The sequence below is a fragment of the Labeo rohita genome, chromosome 23 (assembly GCF_022985175.1).
Source record: "Labeo rohita strain BAU-BD-2019 chromosome 23, IGBB_LRoh.1.0, whole genome shotgun sequence".
NCBI classification, from domain to species: domain Eukaryota; kingdom Metazoa; phylum Chordata; class Actinopteri; order Cypriniformes; family Cyprinidae; genus Labeo; species Labeo rohita.
Window position 1 is genome coordinate 16,992,813 of NC_066891.1, and position 21,846 is coordinate 17,014,658.

The 21,846-nt window shown below is 34.0% G+C and overlaps 2 protein-coding genes and 1 long non-coding RNA gene across 4 annotated transcripts in view; 2 read left to right on the forward strand and 1 right to left on the reverse strand.

Moving 5' to 3' along the window:
- Positions 1-592: 592 nt before the first annotated feature.
- Positions 593-8,348, forward strand: LOC127155252 (uncharacterized). The gene is made up of 3 exons (XR_007825561.1): positions 593-1,027; positions 1,491-1,634; positions 8,164-8,348. It is a non-coding gene; the product is annotated as an uncharacterized LOC127155252 (long non-coding RNA).
- Positions 8,349-9,119: 771 nt separating this feature from the next.
- Positions 9,120-19,459, forward strand: ca6 (carbonic anhydrase VI). 2 transcript variants are annotated; one of them, XM_051097352.1, is made up of 10 exons: positions 9,120-9,335; positions 13,126-13,305; positions 13,555-13,703; positions 14,098-14,193; positions 15,737-15,803; positions 15,916-16,073; positions 16,153-16,279; positions 16,383-16,466; positions 18,069-18,089; positions 18,175-19,459. In XM_051097352.1, the coding sequence occupies exons 1-10, from the start codon at positions 9,251-9,253 to the stop codon at positions 18,786-18,788; spliced, it is 1,581 nt and encodes a 526-aa protein (XP_050953309.1). In that variant the 5' UTR covers positions 9,120-9,250; the 3' UTR covers positions 18,789-19,459. The 2 variants fall into 2 exon arrangements, with proteins under 2 accessions (XP_050953309.1, XP_050953310.1); XM_051097353.1 differs by lacking the exon at positions 18,069-18,089.
- Positions 19,460-20,526: 1,067 nt separating this feature from the next.
- LOC127155247 (solute carrier family 2, facilitated glucose transporter member 5) overlaps positions 20,527-21,846 on the reverse strand; it is a 30,566-nt gene continuing 29,246 nt past the window's right edge. The window contains exon 12 of the mRNA XM_051097355.1: positions 20,527-21,081. Within this exon, the coding sequence (XP_050953312.1) occupies positions 20,860-21,081 (222 nt within the window). The 3' untranslated portion in view covers positions 20,527-20,859. The remainder of the gene's footprint in view (positions 21,082-21,846) is intronic.

Genomic DNA, 21,846 nt, shown 5'->3' on the forward strand with positions numbered 1-21,846 from the left:
AAATTGCTCTTGCTCTCAACATCTGTGATGACCATAAAAAAGGGTGCGGTGATGATAATAATAATAATATCTGCCACTTTTACAATCAAATAGTTCATTAAATCTAAAATAAATCTATTTGCAACATTTTCAAGCTACAAAATAAATAACACAAATGTCTCCGATTACGTCTTTCCGATATCCGGTGTCAAACCGGGACTCGTTTTACTTTGCGGACTAAATCCAGTGTACAGCAGCTGTAAACTAAAACGAATTAACGTTAATTTCTAAATCTAAATGACCTAAATGTCATTTTTCATTTTTGAATGAACACGCTTCGGTCACGAGAACACGCGTAGGTCATGAGAAATGTCCGCATATGTTTATTAAAAACAACTATGCGCGACATAAATGTTGTAATGTTAAAATTAGATGATAGTAACTGAATACTGATTCTAGAGGACGTCATCGCACGACAGCATCACCTTCATCAGTATTGCATAACTCGGTCGAACATCACGACCGCTGATTTAGCACATCTTGTTTTTTATGACAAACATATTGATGTTAAAAATATAAAAGCTACAGTAAACACCCTGTATTAACCTTACCGTATCTGGCCTAGCCAGCGCAAGGGCAGTCGATAGCAGACCGTGGTGCAGAAAGCAGAGAAGGCAGAAGGCTGCTGCTCTTGCTCACTGTTAAGTGTAGGGCATCAGGAAGCGGTCAGCGCTAGAGCGTTTCTCGGGCTGTGATTGGTCAGACGCGACTCACGCGGTGCGCTAATGAGAATGCATGGCAAAATGCACGTTTTCAAACGGCAAGACTCCTCCTTCGATAAGGATGCGGAAATTTCATTCATTGATTAAAAACATGAATTTATTTTATATCAAAGTTGTTAAAGACATGCAGTTGACATTATCGGAAATATCATTGGTGTATCTTGTGTTTAAAGCTTTTTGGCTTCAATATTTTCGTGTTTTATGCTGGAAACTGGTGCATTGTGGAGTACGTGCGAAGCATCACCTACTACCAGTGATGCGTCATAGTGAGTGTGCACATGAGTGAACGCAGACTGATTGGACATGGCAGCTTTTATGTCATTTTAAGCTCAGTGGTTTATAAAATTATGTACATTCGATTGCACACTAGTTTCAAAGGGTACATTCTTATTCATTTTAGTAAAAATGATGATGACACGATCTCTTATGACAAAATGTTAGTGTATATATTAATTAAATCATATACACAATATATAAATCATACTTTCAGAATTCATTTGATAGCTGAAAGCGTTTTGTTGTTTGTTTTATTTTATATAGGGCTAGTCAATGTGTTCATCATTATAAAGTCACGTTTTTTTCTTTTTTTCACGTGTATTTAGATGGTTATGCTTTATTCAATGGCATGTAATATATGCAAATGGACACAGTATGAAAGCATTATCATTTACAAGAAGATTATCGTACAAAATACATTCTCAATGTCATCTCTCTATCTCAAACGCACAGGATGGACCAAGTGATGCTGTGCGATTTCTAGCATCGACTATGGCAGCCTCACTCAGGGAATGACCTTGAGCAAGATTACTACTGTAGTACGCCATCTTATGGCTGCTCATAGGACTTCAAACCTATGGACTGATGCAGTATATGGTTTGTATGAGTTTTGTGGTTTATATGTTAACGTGTATTTGTTTGAATCTGGCCTTTACAGAATATAGGCTACTATAGAGATTTCTTTAAAAAAAATCTACAATGTTCAAAATTTGGGGTCAGTAAGATTTGTTTAATGTACGGTGTACATTTTAGGACATCCTCAGACGTCAGTCATAAAATGAAAAGGCGTCATGCCTCAGACTAAAGGCTTCAGTCACTGGACAAAACTACTTCGTGCCTCAAACTGAAAGGCTTCAGGTCTCAGGAAAAACGACGTCAGGTGTCAGGTCTCGTACAATTAGGCATCAGACGAAACGGACTTAAGTTAAAAGGCATCAGACAAAAAGACATCGGGCGAACGTGTGACGTCGGCAGTCACGCCCATCCGCGATATATCGCCTACCCATATATATATATATATATATATATATATATATATACAGGCCCGTAGCCAGCCTAGCGGAAGGGGGGGTTCTTTTTTTCCAAAAAGTGGACCTTTTTCAGTTCCCACCCATTTTGCATTTAACTATGAGGTTCAAATACTTCATTTTGGTGACTACTCATACACCAGTTTGTGCTGTATTATCATATCTGCTGGTATCTTAATAAGCATTTTGTTTTATTTAGCAAAAATATTTTACTACAATGTTGCTTACCAAGATATTGCCTTGTTCAATAAATATACACAAATTACTTAACTAATAAGATAGTTAAGTAAATAAATGGCATTTTTAATGCAATAAATTAATAGATTGTTTATTCTGATTAATGTACAAATAGTGGGTGAACGTGTGTCCTTCAAGGGGGGTCTGGGGGTAAGGCCCCCCAGGAGAAAATGTTATAAATTTTGAAGTGAAATTCATTCATTTGGTGCACTTTAAGAGCTCAAAAATAAGAGATCCAACCCATGTTCATTGTGCAAACTGAACAAACAAAAAAGTTGATGACAATCTAAAAAGGGTCTAGAACCACCCCTGGTCAGAATGTACTGTGTTCTTCCTTGACTGCATGCTACACTCCTCCCTCCTGAGTTTTCTGGGCCCCTTTCAACCTCTGAGCCCTATGCACTCTTTCCTCCTTTTCAAAATACAAATATCAAGGAAGGAATTTTAAGCAGGATTTCAGCAGGATTTTTAAATCAAGGCTTTTTTTTTTAAATATACTTTTTTTAAAGACCTGCAAAAATAGAATTAATATGGAATAAGCGAGATGTCTAGTAATATATTAAACTGATATCCTGATTTACAGCTCAGATAATGTTCATTATCAAAAACAGTAACATCTGTAAAATTGAAAAAACCTTATTTTTATATGATGAAATGTAATTATTCACCTCAATACCATGATAAAAAAATGAACTACATGGTTTCTAGGTATCTGTATGAAGAACAGTGGTCTAAATGCACATATGCAGTATAAATGCACAAACGCTAATAATCACAAAATACTGTAATTATATTCCATTACTCCTTTAATAGATTTAATACATGTCTACATAATAATATAACACAGTTCGATATGTCCCACAATTCTGCCGCAATACCATAGTGCAGTCAGTGTTACAGTAAAAAATAATCCATATTAAATGATTCTGACTATCGTCGCGCACAGTGTTTCTCCTGTTTGTCAACGCTGTTTCATCTGTTTAAATCGCCATGTCATTGTGTTCTTCACCGAATTCAAGCGCTTCATTCTGGATCTCACAGCGCTGTTTAGTGATCATGAGTAAACTCATCTGCTCTAGTAAACTTGCGCTCCGCTGCTGTTTGAACTGTGATCCGAGCGGATAACGCGCGCTTCAAACGACTACCACATTTAATCCATAACGTGATTTTTGTCTTTCCGTCCCCAAATTTAAGACCTCTTGAAATTATAATTAAGACTTTTCTTATACTAATTAAGGTATTTAATACTTTTTATGGCTTTAAATTGCGTTGTTATTTAAAAGAACACTTGTTTATAAAAAAAAAAAAAAAAAAAAAAAACGTACATAAATTCTGGACCTTTGGCTGGATGGGGTGGGTCGTTCGAACCACCCGAACCCCCCCTGGCTACGGGCCTGATATATATATATATATATATCGAATGTGCCGTCGGAAACCACCCATATCACATATGTCACCTTGTGATTTCCCCATCCATGTCCATACCGGAAAACCCGGAAGTATGTTAAAGCAATTTATGGCATTTTCGGCGATCTAAAAACCTTTAAACTTTACCTTGTTCATTTATGTAATGAGATAAATTCACATTTATTATGATTGATTTTGACCTACCCAAGGCAAAATTTAAATGTATCAAATTTAAAAGGATACAATTATATTTTGGTGTATTGTAAAATTATTGTAAAAGTTGGTATTGTATACTTGTCATTTAGTTTTCTAAAGATGTGATCCACTTATCACAAAGTGTTAACGTTTGAATGACAGAATCAACAGTTCTCCATATGCAGTAGGGTACACATACACATGCTGAATGCATTGATAGATTATATAATATGACATTGACTTTTAGGCCTTGTTCATCACAACTTAATATGATATTTGCACAGGTCCTCCACATACTTAAAGATGAATAGAAACCAAAAATCCATTGCTTCATGGGTTATTTCACATTTATTATTTTACAATCATAGTTAAATTGAAAAATAGACAAAAAAAAAAAAGTACACTACCCATCAAAAGTTTTTGAACAGTAGGATTTTTAGTTTTTTTTTTTTTTTTTTTTTTAAAGAATTCTCTTCTGCTCACCAAGCCTGAATTTATTTATTTATTTATTTATTTAATTGCTGTGATCAAAGCTACATTTTCACCATCATTACTCCAGTCTTCAGTGTCACATGATCCTTCAGAAATCATTCTAATATGCTGATTTGCTGCTCAAGAAACATTTCTGAATATTATTATTATTATTAATATTTAAAGCAGCTGATTGCACAGAATGACTGAGGCAGATAGTTTTGACACAGTTTTGACAAGTTCACTTAAGGTGTACTCACTTTTGTTGCCAGCTGTTTTGACAATAATGGCTGTATGTTAAGTTATTTTTAGGGGACAGTAAATATACACTGCTATACAAGCTGCACATTGACTACTCTAAAATATATCCAAGCTTCATTTCTATAGTATTGTCCCTTGAGAAGATATACTAAAATCATTGCTGAAATGTGAGGGGTGTACTCACTTTTGTGAGATGCTGTACATACATACATAGGCTACACAGAGAGATTCCTTGCTCTGATAGATTATTTACAGAAAATGGCACAGACCTTCAGGCCTTGTACATGAAGACCATTTGTAATGAATACATCCAGTTCCTCCAGTACTCAAAGATTAATAAAAAAACATCTCTTGCTTCATCCGATTCTCCCCCCAGGTAGTCTTTGATGGCATTCTGTTGATTTTTACTGTCCATCTGGAGAAAGGCAGGCCATTTCACCTCCCCACAGAATAGCTCACGGTGACTCTGTGTCCAGCAGTGTCCCTTGCATGTGGTCCTCCCAGAAAATAGTGTCATTTTCTTTACTGGTGAAACTGCAGCAGGCCCCTCATCCCTGGAGAACTGCCCTGCATCAGGCTTGGATTAAAAATCTGTAGAATGATGTAAAACATTGACAAACATTATGTGATCTTTCCATTAATACAGAAGAATACAAAGATAATTTGTGACAGATAGACAGTTATCCAGCAAGGTGTAGTTAAATGATGCAGTTGCTCAACCAAGCTACTGTGCATGGGTACTGTGATCAGTGTACACTGCCCTCCAAAAGTTTTGAAACACCCCTGGCAAAGTGTGGTTTTGGACGATATCAGCATAAATCCTTATCATTTTTTGATGCAAATACATTAAAGTAATTTGACATTATAATTGAAGACCAGCAATAATAATTTTCATTTTGATTACATAATAATGGCAATATATACATGTCAAACTCAGACATGCCCCTTTGCCAGCTGTGATCTAGATTTAAACTTGGCCCAGGTTTTTAAAAGATTTTTGGGTCAGCACACCTTAATTGATTGCCATTTAAGTTTAGAATACAATGAATTTAGGCTCAGATTATGCAGAGCTGTAATTGCTGCTAATGGTGGATATTTTGATGAATCGAAAATGTAAGTTTTTTCTATGTATAAACCATTTATGTAATAAAATATGTTTTCGTAGTTTGTATTGTCCCTTATCAGTGCAAAAGTATCACAAATTAAAAAGGAATCATGTCAATATTGTCCAAAATCCCACTTTTCTAGGACATTTCCAAACTTTTGGAGGGCAGTCTATATCATTAAACATGTCATACTGTATGTATGTAAGTGTTTTGTGTGTCTTAGTGGTTGAGATCAGTGTTATGTGTGTGTGTGTGTGTGTGTGTGTGTGTGTGTGTGTGTGTGCAAAAATTGCACACTGATTCAGGATTCATTTTACTGAATCATCTGATATCTATCTATCTATCTATCTATCTAAACATATATACATGTATGTATTTGAACTACTAATCAAACTGTTATTTATGCACACAAACGACGCGCACATTGTTAAAGTTTTTTTTTTTTTTACTTTTTAACTACTTTTTAGAGGTCTGCAAACAACAGAACTATCTTCTTATCGATGCTTCTTCCTGTTTCAAAATGAATGAATATGTGACATATTTGGACATGGGCGTGGCTTTTGATGTCACATTCCTCGTAGCTTTGTCTGATGCCTTTTAATCTGAGTCTGTTTCATCTGATGCCTAATTGTACGAGACCTGCCACCTGACGTCGTTTTAACTGAGACCTGAAGCCTTTCAGTCTGAGACATGACACCTTTTTATTTTATGACTGACGTCTGAGGATGTCCTAAAATGTACACCGTATTACGGGTGTTTATGTTTCTCATGCTCACCAAGGCTGCATTCAGTTGATTAAAAATACAATAAAACAATACTATTGTAAAATATTATTTAAAGTCAAAATAGCTGATATATTTTTGATATATTCATTAAAAATGCAATTTACTCCTGTGATGGCAAAGCTTAGGTTTCAGCAGCCAGTCTTCAGTGTCACATGATCCTTTACAAATCATTCTAATGTGTTGATTTGAACAGTTAATGATTAATATTTTTGTCAAAAAAAACATGATGCCTTTTTTAGGATTCTTTGACAGATAGAAAGTTCAAAAGAACAGCATATATTTGAAATGTAAAAATTTTGTAACATTAAAATTACTTTGCTGTCACTTTTATTCATTGCTGAATAAAAGTATTAATTAAAAAAAAATGTGGAGGCCCATTCTATGGCTATATAGATTGACTTAAAGGGATAGTTCACCCAAAAATGAAAATTCTGTCATTAATTACTTACCCTCATGTCTTTCCAAAACCCTAAGACCTTCATTCATCTTCAGAATACAAATTATAGTTTTCTGACCCTCCATAGACAGCAAGGGCCCTACCACATTCAAAGACCAGAAAGGTACCAAGAACCTTGACAAAATAGTCCATGTGACATCAGTGGTTCAATGATAACTTTATGAGGCTACGAGAATACTTTTTGTGTGCGAAAACTGATCTTGGAGCTCAAGCCGAGTTTTACGTTCGAGTCTCCATTAAGGATAGCAACCAAGATTGTTTATCATTGTTTGTTATCGGGACTGGATGGATCAGGTGAACTTGCAAAGTGTACTTTGTGTTATTTACTTAGGTATACTTTGGTATTCTGTCATTACAGTGAGTTACAAAGAAATGTAGTGTTTATTTAAAACCGCTGAAACCTGACAAGGCTTGAGGCAATTAACAAAAACATCTGCCGTCTCATTAGTGCTGCAAAATATAGCAAAATTAGCCATTTTCTAAATTCTCCTTCTAATTGCACCAATCAACCAAAAAAAAAAAAAAAACCCACATTGGCCTAGACAATTAACATTTGTACTATGCCAGTTTTTCACTTTATGTCTTTGAATGTTCTTTGGTAGCACACTACGTTCTTCAACATTTTTATCTGTGCACCTTTATCTGTTCATGACATGTACCCTTATTTTCCTGCTGTGTACCCTTGCTAGATTGATAGATTTGGATGAACGTTGTATTTTGTTATTTTAATTTAGAAACGATCAGTTTTGATGTTGTGTATAATGTAATATCCCAAGTGTGGCTGATGTGTTGATCTAAAAGCAAACTGAAAATTGCTCAACAAGACTGTCAGTTAGATTTAGTTGTAGCATTGACCTTAAAAGCAATGAAGTGTAACAATGTCAGATCAAGACATTGATCTTTCTGATCTTGACAAAAAACATTCCCACAACAGAGCCAGCATCACTCTGAATGTAGGTAAAAGGTACATCTTGATCACAACATGTTTGCCCTCATTACAGCTTCTCTGATATTATGGGTTTTATTGCAAACTCCAGACATGTTTTCACAGAGTCCTGTGAGTAATGGACAGTACTGTGCTCCTGACATGAATAACTAGGTCACCTTTACTTCATTATCAGCTAGTAAACTCCAAAGTCTTCAAAGTAACCTTTAACCTCTATGTTTCTCTCTCTCCAGACTCCATCACTCAGAGTACCTCTTTTAATCAATGCCTGGCCTGTTTGATGTGGATTCCACGTCTTATAATTAAAATAACAGTGTTGGGACATTCAAACACTTTGATGTTTTTGTACCCTTTTCCTAAATTGTACATTTGCTTCACTTCATCTTCATGTGTAGAATACACAGTATATCTATTTCGACTTTTGTATTTTCTATTCAATTTAGTGTTTTGTAATAAAAATATCACAATATCCATTATAAGATTTATAGTGTTTTTAAAGCACAGTACGTGTTGTTTGTCACTGCAGTCTCCCTTAAGCTGCCCCCCAGTTTCTTCTATAAATTTCTGCTTCCCTAAAGCAACTTGAAAAAACATGTCGTGACAGCTATCATAACTTTTAGTAGTGTCTAGAGCTGACACTAACACTAACATCTTTATTTCTGAGTGAAACATCTTTACTCTTTATTTAGCATAAGACCTAGTGACAAAACAAGTTTGAGGGGCAAATATTTGCTACCAGCTACTGTGCAAAAGAGTATGTACTGTATATATTCTGTCTGATAAAGTGAAATAATAGCTTTTAATGTAATACTTACGCACAAAAAAAATTCCTTGAACAGCTTACTACCACTGTTATTATTTTATGATGTAAATGAAATCAGTTTTTATTAGGCTACTTATGCTTATATGATTTGTGTCATCATGTAATGTGATTAATTAACCATGTTTAGTCGTGTTTTACATGTAAAGGGTACACTTTAAAAAAAAAAAAAAATATATATATATATATATATATATTCAAATTCAAATACCATTATTTAAAAGCATGCACCCTTAAGAGTAAACATGAAAAAGAAAAAAGGGAAACCACCAGCAAAACCAGACTGACTTGTTGTTGAATCCTGAGAACTACAGCTGCTTCAAACATTTATTTGCCAATACGTCAAAGCTTCTCTAAATGACCATGTTACTACACGCCTTTGGCATTCTGGGTGTAAACCGTTGCAATCAATGTCACTCTCAGCACCTCTTTACAATCCTGTGAACGAGACTGTGAGAGCATAGCCTACATCACACTCAGAGAGTCTGTGCACTTGAAGCATGGAGCTGTTTGTAGTCCTGTTATGCACCGGATTGGTGAATTTTGCATCAGCTGGAATAGATGGAGAGAAATGGACATATTCAGGCAAGCACTTATTTTCTTTAATCAAATATTCACACAATTAATCTTACAAGTTTCGATGTGCACGTAATACGTTTGTAAGGCAATGTTCGGTAATTTACGTTTACTACTGTCTTACTATAGGAGTTACAAAGTCCGTTTTTATTTGTCAAATGACAATGCTTTGTTCTACAAGTAGCTCTCATCATAGAAGAAAAAGGTTGCATACAAATATTTAAATAAAACAGAAGATTGAGGATAGAAAAAGATAGGCTGGCATGCAAAGAAAAAGATAAATATCTAACCTCGTTATAAAAAAAGATAAATATGACTAAATCTATCCAGTGTATTCGGATTTAATTATTTTTTTTCTTTTTTCTTTGTTGCATATCTGCTGAATGATTACATCTAACAGTGATTTTTGAGTGCTGTCGTAGTTCGCTATGGTTATGTACAAAAAGTTTTACTTTTAAAAGTAATGCATTACAATATTGCGTTACTCTCTAAAAAGTAACTACTTACTTTTTATGGAATGAGTTACGTTACTTTTGCGTTACTTTTTCTCATCTGAGCTGAGCGTGCTTATTCATTATATATGAATAAAATACGTCATCAGATTTTAACTGAATGGATTACTGCCCTTTTCTTACACACCAGTGCATTAACAAACTCACAAACATCCGTGTGTATTTAACAAAATGTTTTTTTTTGCTAGTGATTAAATTAAATGTCTGAAACATTATTTTTATGTGGCTGAAAACACTGAATCGTTGTGAAAAGCACTGAGCGCGTGTATTTGGCTCAGTGCCAAACAAGACGCAAAAGCACGTTGGAATTTAGCAGTTAAAGTTTAGATACACCTGTGATTGTCCGCATCGACTGGTTAAAATCAACAAGTTTTGGGGAGTTGGAGTGGGTCAAACAGAATCTGAGGTGGTACAAATCAGATCGGAGCGGTACCCCTCGGTTGAAATCGCATTCAGTTTAGCTTTTCGCGTTTAAAATCTTATTCCAGAGGTGAAGGGGTCAGTCCGTCAGATCATTGCAGGGGGGGCTAAGCCCCCCCCTTGACGCCGGGCCTGGTTCGAGGTGGTCAGCGGGGTACAGTTGAGACACAATGTATCATTTTTTTTGTTATGTTTATTGTTATTATATTTATTAGGTTATTGTTTGCATTTAATCTTTATTATTGCTGTTTGCAATTGTTCAATGTTTTTTTTTTTTTTTTTTACTGTTTTACTGTTTACTGTACTCAACTTTTTAACTGTTGCTATTAAAATGAACTGAAATTAAATAATGTATCGCTTTTTGCCATTACTGTACAATGTTTTACAAATGAACTACTTTTAACTAAACAAATAACCAAATAAAATACTGAATGGAAATAAAAACAGTTGAATTCTCATTTGTAAATGTATTTTACATGTGCAATTAATTGGTTAGGCAGCTTTACAGCATTACGGATGGGTTTCTCAACTGTATTCGGGTACTTTTCCAACCATACCCGACATGGGTACAATTGGAATAAAAAGCTTGTTTATGAGATAATTGTGACAAATATGACCTACTTATGGATGTTAATTATTATTTTAGTAGACAAGTAAAGGAAATGTCAAATGAAAAATCAAAAAGTGTACTAACTGTACACTTACTGTAAAGTAATTGGTTAAATACATAAAGCATATTTGTGCTAATTAACATTTAATTAACGCAGGTTTACATCCTATTCTAAGTTTTCATTTCACTTTTTTTTTACATTCTGAGGAATACTGAATCGTTTTTGTGCAAGTAAATACATGTAGCATACATGTTAACACAGCGCATACAACGCTTTCCATTTAGTCCCGATTTCTCTCAGCATGGGAACAGGAAGCTGTCAGTCAATAAATAGGAAAACAAAGTAACTGGCATTATTGAAAAAGTTGCTCGGATATTTTCTTGTAAATTAAACAGTAATGCGTTACTTTACCAGATACTTGGGAAAAAGTAATCTGATTACGTAACTCACATGAACTCCGAACACTGCTTTTGTCATTACTAGAATATTTTTCATTTTTTTGTTTTATATTTATATTTATATACAAATTGAATATTTGTGTAAATTTTGCGAATTACATGTAGAGAAACTACACTGACTGACACAGGACAAAGATGTTGTCTGAGTGTAGCCATGGTAAATTAAGGAATTATATTTACTTAATTATTAGATAAAATTATATGTTATTGTGAATATTATTGTTACCTGTTCATCATTCTGTTTGTGTTTTATTTGCAAGAACAACATAGTGACAAAGCATGCTCTGTAGAGCATTTTGTCCATTTAGGCCTACTGTAGAAACATGGTGGCGCAAAACAGCAGACCCACAGTATATACTGTATAGATAGAAATGACTCATTCTAAGGTAATAAAAACATAACTGTTCATTATGTAGGTCTTTATACACATCTGAAAACATAGTTGTGTATGTTAAATTGCATTTGTATCCAGTGGTGGAGACTCTAGTAATAGTAATTTTAGATGTCTTTTCGGTTGTATTTAATGATAAAACCCTTTATAATGACAGAAATTACAGAAATTAACCTTCCAATTATAAAGCGATATTTTTCTAATCTTATCGAATGTATGTCATCTTTTGCGACAGAAACAAAATATTTTTTTCCAAAAATTTGAATTAAACAACAAATTAAATTTAAATAATATGATACAGTCACAAAGAATAAATTACTAGTCAAATGAAATCAGCAACAACAATTCACCTTTGCACGCCACAGAAGAGCACAAATGCGACCCTGGACAACAAAACCAGTCTTAAGTCGCTGGGGTTTATTTGTAGCAATAGCCAAAAATACATTGTATGGGTCAAAATTATAGATTTTTCTTTTATGCCAAAAATCATTAGGAAATTAAGATCATGTTCCATGAAGATATTTTGTAAATGTCCTACTGTAAATATATCAAAACTTAATTTTTGATTTGTAATATGCATTGCAAAGAACTTAATTTGGACAACTTTAAAGGTGATTTTCTCAATATTTTGATTTTTTTTTTGCACCCTCAGATGCCATATACTGAAATAGTTGTATCTCGGCCAAATATTGTTCGATCTTAACAAACCATACATCGATGGAAAGCTTAGTCATTCAGCATTCAGATTATGTATAAAGCTCAATTTAGAAAAATTGACATTTATGACTGGTTTTGTGGTCCGGGGTCACAAATGTGGCATTAAGGAATATTTACAGATTTTTTGACAAGATTCAGAGGTGGCATTAATGCATTTCATAATAACAGTGTTTTGAAATCATTAATGACTAATGATTAATGATTTATTAATGATTCAAATGACTCAATTTATATTTTAAAATTAAAACTAAAACTGCCACTAGGTGGCATCAAGTCAAAGTCTTTGTGACTGAATCGTTCATTCAAAAACGTAGATTCATTCATAAACGAAACAGCTGTGGCTGTGTTCGGAACTATTTTTGTTGACGAAATATAGCACAATCAGACAACAGTGTTCCTAAAATGTAAGTCACTTAATATTAAATTTTGTATAAAATCAAAAACGTATAAAACTATATAAATGTATAAAATTGTATAAATTCAATTTCACTTTTGCAAACTCCCTTTAAGCTATAATCATTAAAAACTGTCACATGATCTCACGACCTTGCATTTTAATTAATGAAGCTCTCTACACTGCATAGTGAATTTATTATTTACATCCCCCCATATTATAATCGGCTGCGTTTTATTGTGTGTATGAGAAATGTGTCATGCTCTGCTTAAATGCCTTTCGTTTTTTCCATACAGAAGGAGAACTGGATCAGAAGCATTGGGCAGAAAAGTTTCACGAATGCGGCGGCGACCAACAGTCTCCCATTGACATACAGCGCCGCAAAGTTCGTTACAATCCACGACTGCTACAACTCGAGCTGACAGGCTATGAGGACATGCACGGCAGCTTTCCCATGAAGAACAATGGACATTCTGGTATGACTTCTTATATTAGAACGGTTTCAAATAAATGGACAATTCTGTATTATTTTCATTTTTTCAAAGTATATATAGACTGCCTGCAATTGTAATTTTGTCGCCCCCTTGTGTTGAAAAAGTGACCAAAATATTGATCTATATTGCACTAACATACATGCTTCCCTCTTACTACTCATTCTGTGTGATTTTTACAAGAGAGATTAGCTTTCCATGAATGTAGCTCACAATCTTGTTCATTTTTGACAGTGGAAATTAAGCTGCCACACACTATGATGATTACCAAGGGGTTTCCAGACCGCTACACAGCTGTTCAAATGCATCTGCACTGGGGAGGCTGGGACTTGGAGGCCAGTGGATCAGAGCACACAGTGGACGGCATCCGCTACATGGCAGAAGTATTTACATAATTCGTTTTAGCTCAGTACATGAATGATATAAACATTTAGAGACGTGCTAGATGTAAATAAAGCAATGCTGTTGAGGCATTGTTTTCTTCGGTGACTGTAGGGATGAGGGTTTATCCACTCAAGTGATGCTGGACATGTGCCTGAAATCTTAATATAGTATGTCAGGTTCTATTTTAGACAAATATGCAGTTATCATTGTTCTGTTATAAGTTGTGTAGTTTTATAAATAGTATTCCTGCATTTAAGTTGCTCAAGAGAGTTGGGAAACTTTAATTTAGCAATACGGAAGGGCTTGTTCAACCCAATATATGTTTTGAACCTCACATTACCCAATTTAAAGTGTAATTTCTAGCACCTTCCTGTTTGATCTCTTGTGTCACAGCTGCATGTGGTTCACTACAACTCTGATAAGTACAGCAGCTTCCACGAGGCCAAAGATAAACCAGACGGTCTTGCAGTTTTAGCCTTTTTTTATGAGGTAAGACACTTTTTTTTTTTAAAATTCTGTTAGACATTCGAATTATTTTTTTATTCTTTTTATTTATTTTTTAAATGTATTTTGGTGCAGTGCTGCCATCTAACGGGAATAAGAGAAAGCAAAGTATCCTCAATGAAAAAACAAACAAACAATGAAAATGAAAAATGCTAATTATTGTCTGTGTGAATCCTCTTGAAAAAAGCTGGGCTGCACCAAATGACCCCATGTTGCCTGAAGCACACGGCATGAGTAAAGATAGACATCTGTATTCTCTGAACTAAATGGGTTAATTGATCAGACCACTGTGTGGTGGCCTACTGCCTGACATTCTGTTCCCACAAGACTGTGTGCAGGTCACAAGCTCCCAATGCCATTTTATAGGGGAGGTCATTTTTTTAGTAACACACCCATAGGCATTCTGATCTGTTGCAATATGTAATACAGTTGCAAAAGTTTTTCTCTGCAATTGGTTGGCTAATAGATGGGTTTTAGCAGTGATCGATTCAATAGTGTGTTCATGCAACCTCGGCATAATGTTTTATCTGAATATACATGTATACATGTTTATATACACTTTTAAAATATATTGTAAATATTATAAGTTCATTTACCTATTTATTAGAGCTGTCAAATGATTCATCGTGATTAATCACATGCAAAATAAATGTTTGGGTTTACATAACATATTTGTGTGTACTGTGTAAATGTATATGTATCTATAAATACACATGCATGTATTTATTTAAACAAAAAATGTATAAATATGTTTGCATATACATATATGCGTATTCATATACAGTATATAACAAATCACACACACACACACATATATATATATATATATACATACACACAAATATTTTTTAAAATATACACATGTATGTGTCTATTTATATATATTTATAATAATAAATTTACACAGTACACACACATATATTATGTAATTATGTATTATGTCAACACAAACATTTATTTTGGATGCGGTTAATCGCGATTAATTGCTTGGTACCCCTAATATTCATAGTATATTTATATATTTAAAATACATATGTTTTTTGAAGAATGACATTTATTAAAAAAAAAATAAAAATAAACAATAAAATGTATTAAAAAGTCTAAAAACAATTATACAAATATATATATATATATATATATATCCCTAATTTTCTAAAAGTATATTTATATATTTCTAATATTTGTGTAATTTATTCAGAATTTTCAATACATTTTGTAGTATATTATATATAATTTTTTAATAAATGTCATTCTTCCACACATGCACACACACACTAATAATATATATTGTATTATACATTTATTTCTAGTTTTATAGTATATTTCTACATTAAAAATAAACAAATATGTTTTTAAAAATATTATATATATATATATATATATTTTTTTTTTTATTGTATATTTATGTATTAATAAATATTTATATATATATGTTCATTTATATATTTTAAATAAATAGATACTATGTCTCTCTTTCTCTCTGTCTCTCTCTCTCATATGAATTGGTATGTAAATGCTTTGAGTTTAGGATGGGCATTTTGAGAACACGTACTATAGTGATTTCATTGCAAACCTGGCAAACATCAAGTACGCAGGTAATGCGAACCATTTTGGATGACCATCACAAAAATATTTATTTTTTTCTATGCAGACTTGTTTGTGCATTTTTCTTTCTATATTTTTATTTTTCTCTCTCGCTTTTTGCAGGTCAGGCCATGAACATCACCAACTTGAACGTACGCTCCATGTTTCCAGACAACCTTAGTCACTTTTTCAGATATCAGGGCTCTCTCACCACACCGCCGTGCCATGAGAGCATTCTGTGGACTGTATTTGATACGCCCATCACCCTCTCTCACACTCAGGTGCCTCCAAAAAAGTTCTCATGAAAAAGTTTTCGATCTTTTCTGCTGTTCCTTTAACTTTTAATGTGGTGACCTTCAGATCAGGAAATTGGAGAGCACATTAATGGACCATGAAAATAAGACCCTGTGGAACGACTACCGCATGGCCCAGCCTCTGAATGACAGAGTGGTGGAGTCCTCTTTCCTCCCACGCCTGAGCAAAGGAGGTTAGGGCAGAGCTTCATCCTTTCCAGCACTTACAAAAAACTTCTTTGTTAGGACTGCAGTGCCTGAGCATGTTCTCCCTCTCTGCTCTTTGGTTTCTTGCAGGAATTTGCCGTCAGGAGGAGATTGAAGCTAAGCTTAAAAGGATTGAGAGCCTTATTGTGTCACTGGACAAAAAAACGGTTCCAGGTATAACTTTTCATGAGAAATGTCAAGATTACTATACAGGGAAATCTTAAAGGGTTAGTCCACCCAAAAAATACAAATTCTTTATGACTTTCTAATCCTGCATGATGTTCTTTTTCCATGCAATGAAAGTGCCGTCAAGCAACATTTTCAATAGGGCTGCCCTCGACTAAAGATTTTTCTAGTCGACTAGTTGCCGTTCATTTTAAGCATTAGTCAGCTATTATTTGCACTTTTATTAATAAACCATAAAAAATTATAATAGTGAGCTTTTAATTGCCTACATAGTCTAATAAGCGCTCAAACTACATAACTATTACATAATCTGAATATTTGTTTTCTATTTAAATTGGTTTCTTTAAAAGTAAACATTTCACTCTATATGGATATATTTTTCATGTCTGTAAGGCAAGTCTACACAGAGTTTCAAATTTTCACGCTCAAGTTCACAGAGAAGGCAGAAACCACATCCTGTTTGCTTTCATTATTTTACAAAAGCACAACGTTTCGTTGTTATTGTGAGTGGACACAAATAAACATACAGTCTTCACAGATTCGAAAGATGTATTACTTTTATCTGTATGCCTAAAAATGACGGAGTATTTTAAGTGCAAGTGAGCGTACTGGCGCCTCCATCTGTCATGTAGGGAGTCTGCTACTATTCAGCTTCCACACTCCGCACAGACACTTCAATAACGCAAATTTTTCGATGTTAACATTAGATTGAGCGGCCATGTATACATCTTTAAATGAAAAGCCATATTTGAGGTCGATGGATGATAGGTGAGCGTTTGGATGTCCTGTCCAATTTACCACACAGACCAGCCGTTAACGATCTGTCTGTCAAGGTGAGCTGCGTGACTTTGCCACTTCCTTTGGATTTTTTTTCTGCGACTAACAAAATTTTAGTTTACCAAGCCTCTTCTCATCAACTAATGGCTAGTCAATTATTAGCCCTAATTTTTTACTGAATAGTGACTTAAATAGTAAACATTGCTCATATGAAAACTACTGTATAGCTACTGAAACAGTGTTATTTTGTATTATTTATATATTTTTGTAGTACTGATTAGCTTTTATTTTTATATTTTAAGTTTTTAAATGAGTTTTTGTTAAAATGTTATTTTTAACATTATTTGTTAAAACATTATAACATTATTTGTTTTTTTTTCTTATTTTTTCTGTTCAACTTTTCAAATTTTTGTTTAGTTTTTTAAGGTTCAATTTTTCTATTTTTCATCTAAAAATGTTATTTTATTTTAATTTAAATTATTGTTTCATTTCAATTAATGAAAGTTTTAAAATATTTTTCATTCTCTAGTTAATAGTAACATTATTCAGAAGACTTTTTTGTGATGTTTCTTTCTTTTTGGAGCTGGACGCAATTTTCATTGTATGAAAAAGCAGCTTAGATATTCTGCCTTCAACTTGTTTCATGGAAAAATGAAATACAGTGACACGAGAGTGAATTAACAGCCACTGAATTTTTATTTTTGGGTGAACTGTCCCTTTAAATGTGGTATGTGTCATTCTCAGTATACATTATTCATTTGTCTTTGACTTAAAATAAGTGTTGACATTGATGTTTGGTATATCCTTTTCAAGGACCATGGTCTACAAGTACTGGTGAGTATGTTTTGCAGTGGGTGGCACTGTAGTTTTAGAACAGCAGACATTCAAAAGACCTTGACAACTACGTTTCTTTCTTAAGGAGCGCAACTTCTGTCGCCACTAGTCCTGTACTTCCCAGAAAAGAATTTGGAGAGTTACGCCTTGGTGGTCTTATCCCACCCCATGAACCTCCAGTCCTTCACAGCCTGCATGAACATCCGTGTACCACAATTACAAGACCTCACCGTGTTTTCTTACTCAACATCACACGACAATGAGCTCACGATCATTTTGGGCTCTGAAGTGGGTCTTTGGATTGGAGATGAGTTCGTGAATTTGCCATTTCAGCTTCAGTCCCACGACTGGACAAACTACTGCTTTACCTGGGCATCCCACAATGGAGGGGTTGAACTGTGGGTGAACGGATTGGTCGGGGAAGAGCGGTACATTAAAGCAGGATACACCATTCCAGCTGGAGGAAAAATCATTTTGGGGAAGGACCAGGATGGCTTTTTAGGTATCTCAGCCAGTGATGCTTTTGTAGGGCACATGACTGATGTAAATTTATGGGATTATGTGCTGACTGCGGCAGAGATTAAAGAGCAAATGTTGTGTGATAATGGCAAGGTGAAAGGGAATGTCTTGAGCTGGGGAATCACTCAGCTCAGTCTGTATGGAGGAGTTCAGCTGCAGGCTGAGCAGGTTTGTCACTGAGAAAGAAAGAAATCACCACAGGCCCAAAACTTATTTAAAAACGAATGTCAATATCAGCAATATTAGCTCTGCTAACTTGAACTGTATACTCTCCCAGGGGAATAACTGCAGTTGACCCTTCGCAAACAGTTTCACTGACCAATCGTAACAACAAAACCACTATTTTGTCCGACAAACAAATCAGACAGGATAGTAGATTAACTTCAGTGAACTTAAACTTGAAAAATTATGTGTATTGACATCTTTCCACAGTTGAAATAAAATACTTTCTGATGTTCATTCATGTTTATTTCATGCTTTAAGTAAATAAGAAAAGACAATCGGTTCACGTGTCGATTGATCTAGTAAGGCAATACACTGATCTGTCAGGACACATTAAAAAGAGCCACAAAATGGTATTTATTGTTTTAATTTCTTAAAAAAATGACGATATTTTAAAGCCGAGACCTTGTTTCATACCAGAAGTAACCTGCTCTGTCTTGTCTGTCGGCGTGTTGTCAGTTTCCTTCTTGTTCAGTGATGATTGGTCAGATCGCCTGTCAATCAAACTCTTACGAAGGGTCAATTGAGAGATGTATTCTATTCAATATGTATTTCAAATAAAAGCATTTCAATGTATTTTTACCCAACTGAATAATGTGAATCATATCTGAAGAATTTAAATAAACAATATTTGTATTCTTAACGTTGTTTATGTTTTATGCCTATAAGTAGGAAAATAAAATATATTATTAGGTTTGAATATATTCATTTATTCAAAATGCACTTCATACATACTATACAATAACTTAAATACATATGAAGAGCATGTTTATAATTTCTAAAAAAAAAAAAAAAAAATCCTGATATCACAATGACGAAAACATTTTAAAATAATAAATGAATTAATATAAATTAAATTAATATTAAAAATAAACATCGAAGCAGCTAGACCCGTAAGGGCAGTAAGTCCCTTCAAAGATATGGCAATACTGTAAAATTATTATAAAGAATTATACATGCTAAAGAATATTTGTAAACAATACGTTTTTGTAAACAATACGTTTTTTTTTAATCAAAATACCCTACCAGTCAAACGTTTTTGAACAGTAGAAGTCTCTTCTGCTCACCAAGCCTGCATTTATTTGATCGAAAGTACAGCAAAAACAGTAAAACTGTGAAATATTTTTACTGTTTAAAAAAACTGTTTTTTATTTGAATATATTTTAAAATGTAATTTATTCCTGTGATATCAAAGCTGAATTTTTAGCATCATTACTCCAGTCTTCAGTGTCACAGGATCCCTCAGAAATGATTCTACTATGCTGATTTGCTGTTCAAGGAACATTTATTATTATTATTAATGTTTTTTTTTTGGGAAAGAAATTATAGAAATGAATACTTTTATTCAACAAGGATGCTTTAAATTGATCAAAAGTGATGATAAAGACATTTATAATGTTACAAAAGATTTCCATTTCTAAGTTCTTCTGAACTTTCTGTTCATCAAAGAAACCTGAAAAAAAATTACATAATAATAATAATAATAATAATAATAATAATAATAATAAAAATAAATGTTTTTTGAGCAGCAAATCAGAATATTAGAATTATTTCTGAAGGATCATGTGACTGGAGTAATAATGCTAAAAATCTGCTTTGAAATGAAAGGAATAAATTACATTTTAAAATATATTTAAATAGAAAACAGTTATTTTAAATAGTAAAATATTTCAAAATTTTACTGTTTTTGCTGTACTTTGCTGGCTTGGTGAACAGAAGAGCCTTCTTTAAAAAACATTACAAATCTTACTGTTCAAAAACTTTTGACTGGTAGTGTATATCAAACACATTTTTAGTTACAAGGAAAATATATATCTTTTTACTTGATGGTTTCACCTTATGCCATTAAATTTAACCTTTTGTTGAAATTGAGTTTTACCCCACATACAGTTGGCAATGAAAATACATAATATTATATTTTAACACAGCACCCATTCTTGCGTTCAAACTCTGGGAGATGCTGAAAAATAAAGTGCATTCAAACGTAAGACAAACACAAAGTTTTCTACATGAGCAACCCCTTAACCACTCAAAGAAATGTGCTTTTAATTTCCGATTTGCTGATTTCCCCTCCAGTCTCTTTGATCTCAGAGTCTTCTGCCATAATCTCCACCTTGTTTCTCTGAGCAAAAAGCTTGCTGATCTCCAAAAAGGTCTTGTTTTTGGTCTCTGGGATGACCACCCAGATGTAGATAAACGTGAAAAGACAGATGCAGGCAAAAATGATGAAGCTGTACGCACCCAAACCTTTCTGTAGACAAAAATAAGAAAATGAGGACAAGTCCTCTTTGATTGTTGGCTTTGATGATTCAGTTTCGTAAATTTGGGGATTTGCACTGATTGCATGAAAAAATTGAGTAAATCATTGGTTACTCAGTCTGTTTTCTTCATCAGAACAGATTTGGAAATTTAGCATTACATCATTTGGATCCTCTGCAGTAAATGGGTGCCGTCAGAATGAGAGTGCTAACAGCTGTTGAATCCATGTGTGGATTATTGTGATGTTTTTATAAAATCTCATTCTGATGGCACCCATTCACTGCAGAGGATCCACTGGTGAGCAAGTGATGTAATGCTAAATGAGAAAACAAACTTTCACATCTTAAAAAACCTGAAGGTGAGTACATTTGCAGCTCATTTTAATTTTTGGGTAAACTTTTCCTTTAATAAATTAACAAAAAAACCAATGGGCGCAATACTGTGACCCTTTGCTAGTGTTGTATTTGACCTCTGACCTCTAGAAAGGGGAAGACCAGGCCGACTGTGAAGTTTGAGATCCAGTGAACCATGCCAGCCACCATGAAGGCTGGTGGTCTAGAAGACTGCCGGAACATTTCTGTAGTGACTAGAGCAGGAATAGGACCTGCAAAAGGATTTAGAAAAAGCTGTCAAATCTGGATATTCCATCATCAGACACTTCATCTTTTTATAGGCTGTGAGAAAAGAGATTGCTTGAAACACTGTGCTGGTTTTACAATCTGTTTTACTACCACTTTAAAGCACTTCACCCGCGCTC

Excerpts from the sequence above, each read along its gene's own strand:
- ca6 (XM_051097352.1), top strand. The coding sequence starts at position 9,251 with ATGGAGCTGTTTGTAGTCCTGTTATGCACCGGATTGGTGAATTTTGCA. Across the intron at positions 16,280-16,382 it reads CCCACGCCTGAGCAAAGGAG|GAATTTGCCGTCAGGAGGAG; the intron begins GTTAGGGCAGAG and ends GGTTTCTTGCAG. Across the intron at positions 16,467-18,068 it reads GGACAAAAAAACGGTTCCAG|GACCATGGTCTACAAGTACT; the intron begins GTATAACTTTTC and ends ATCCTTTTCAAG.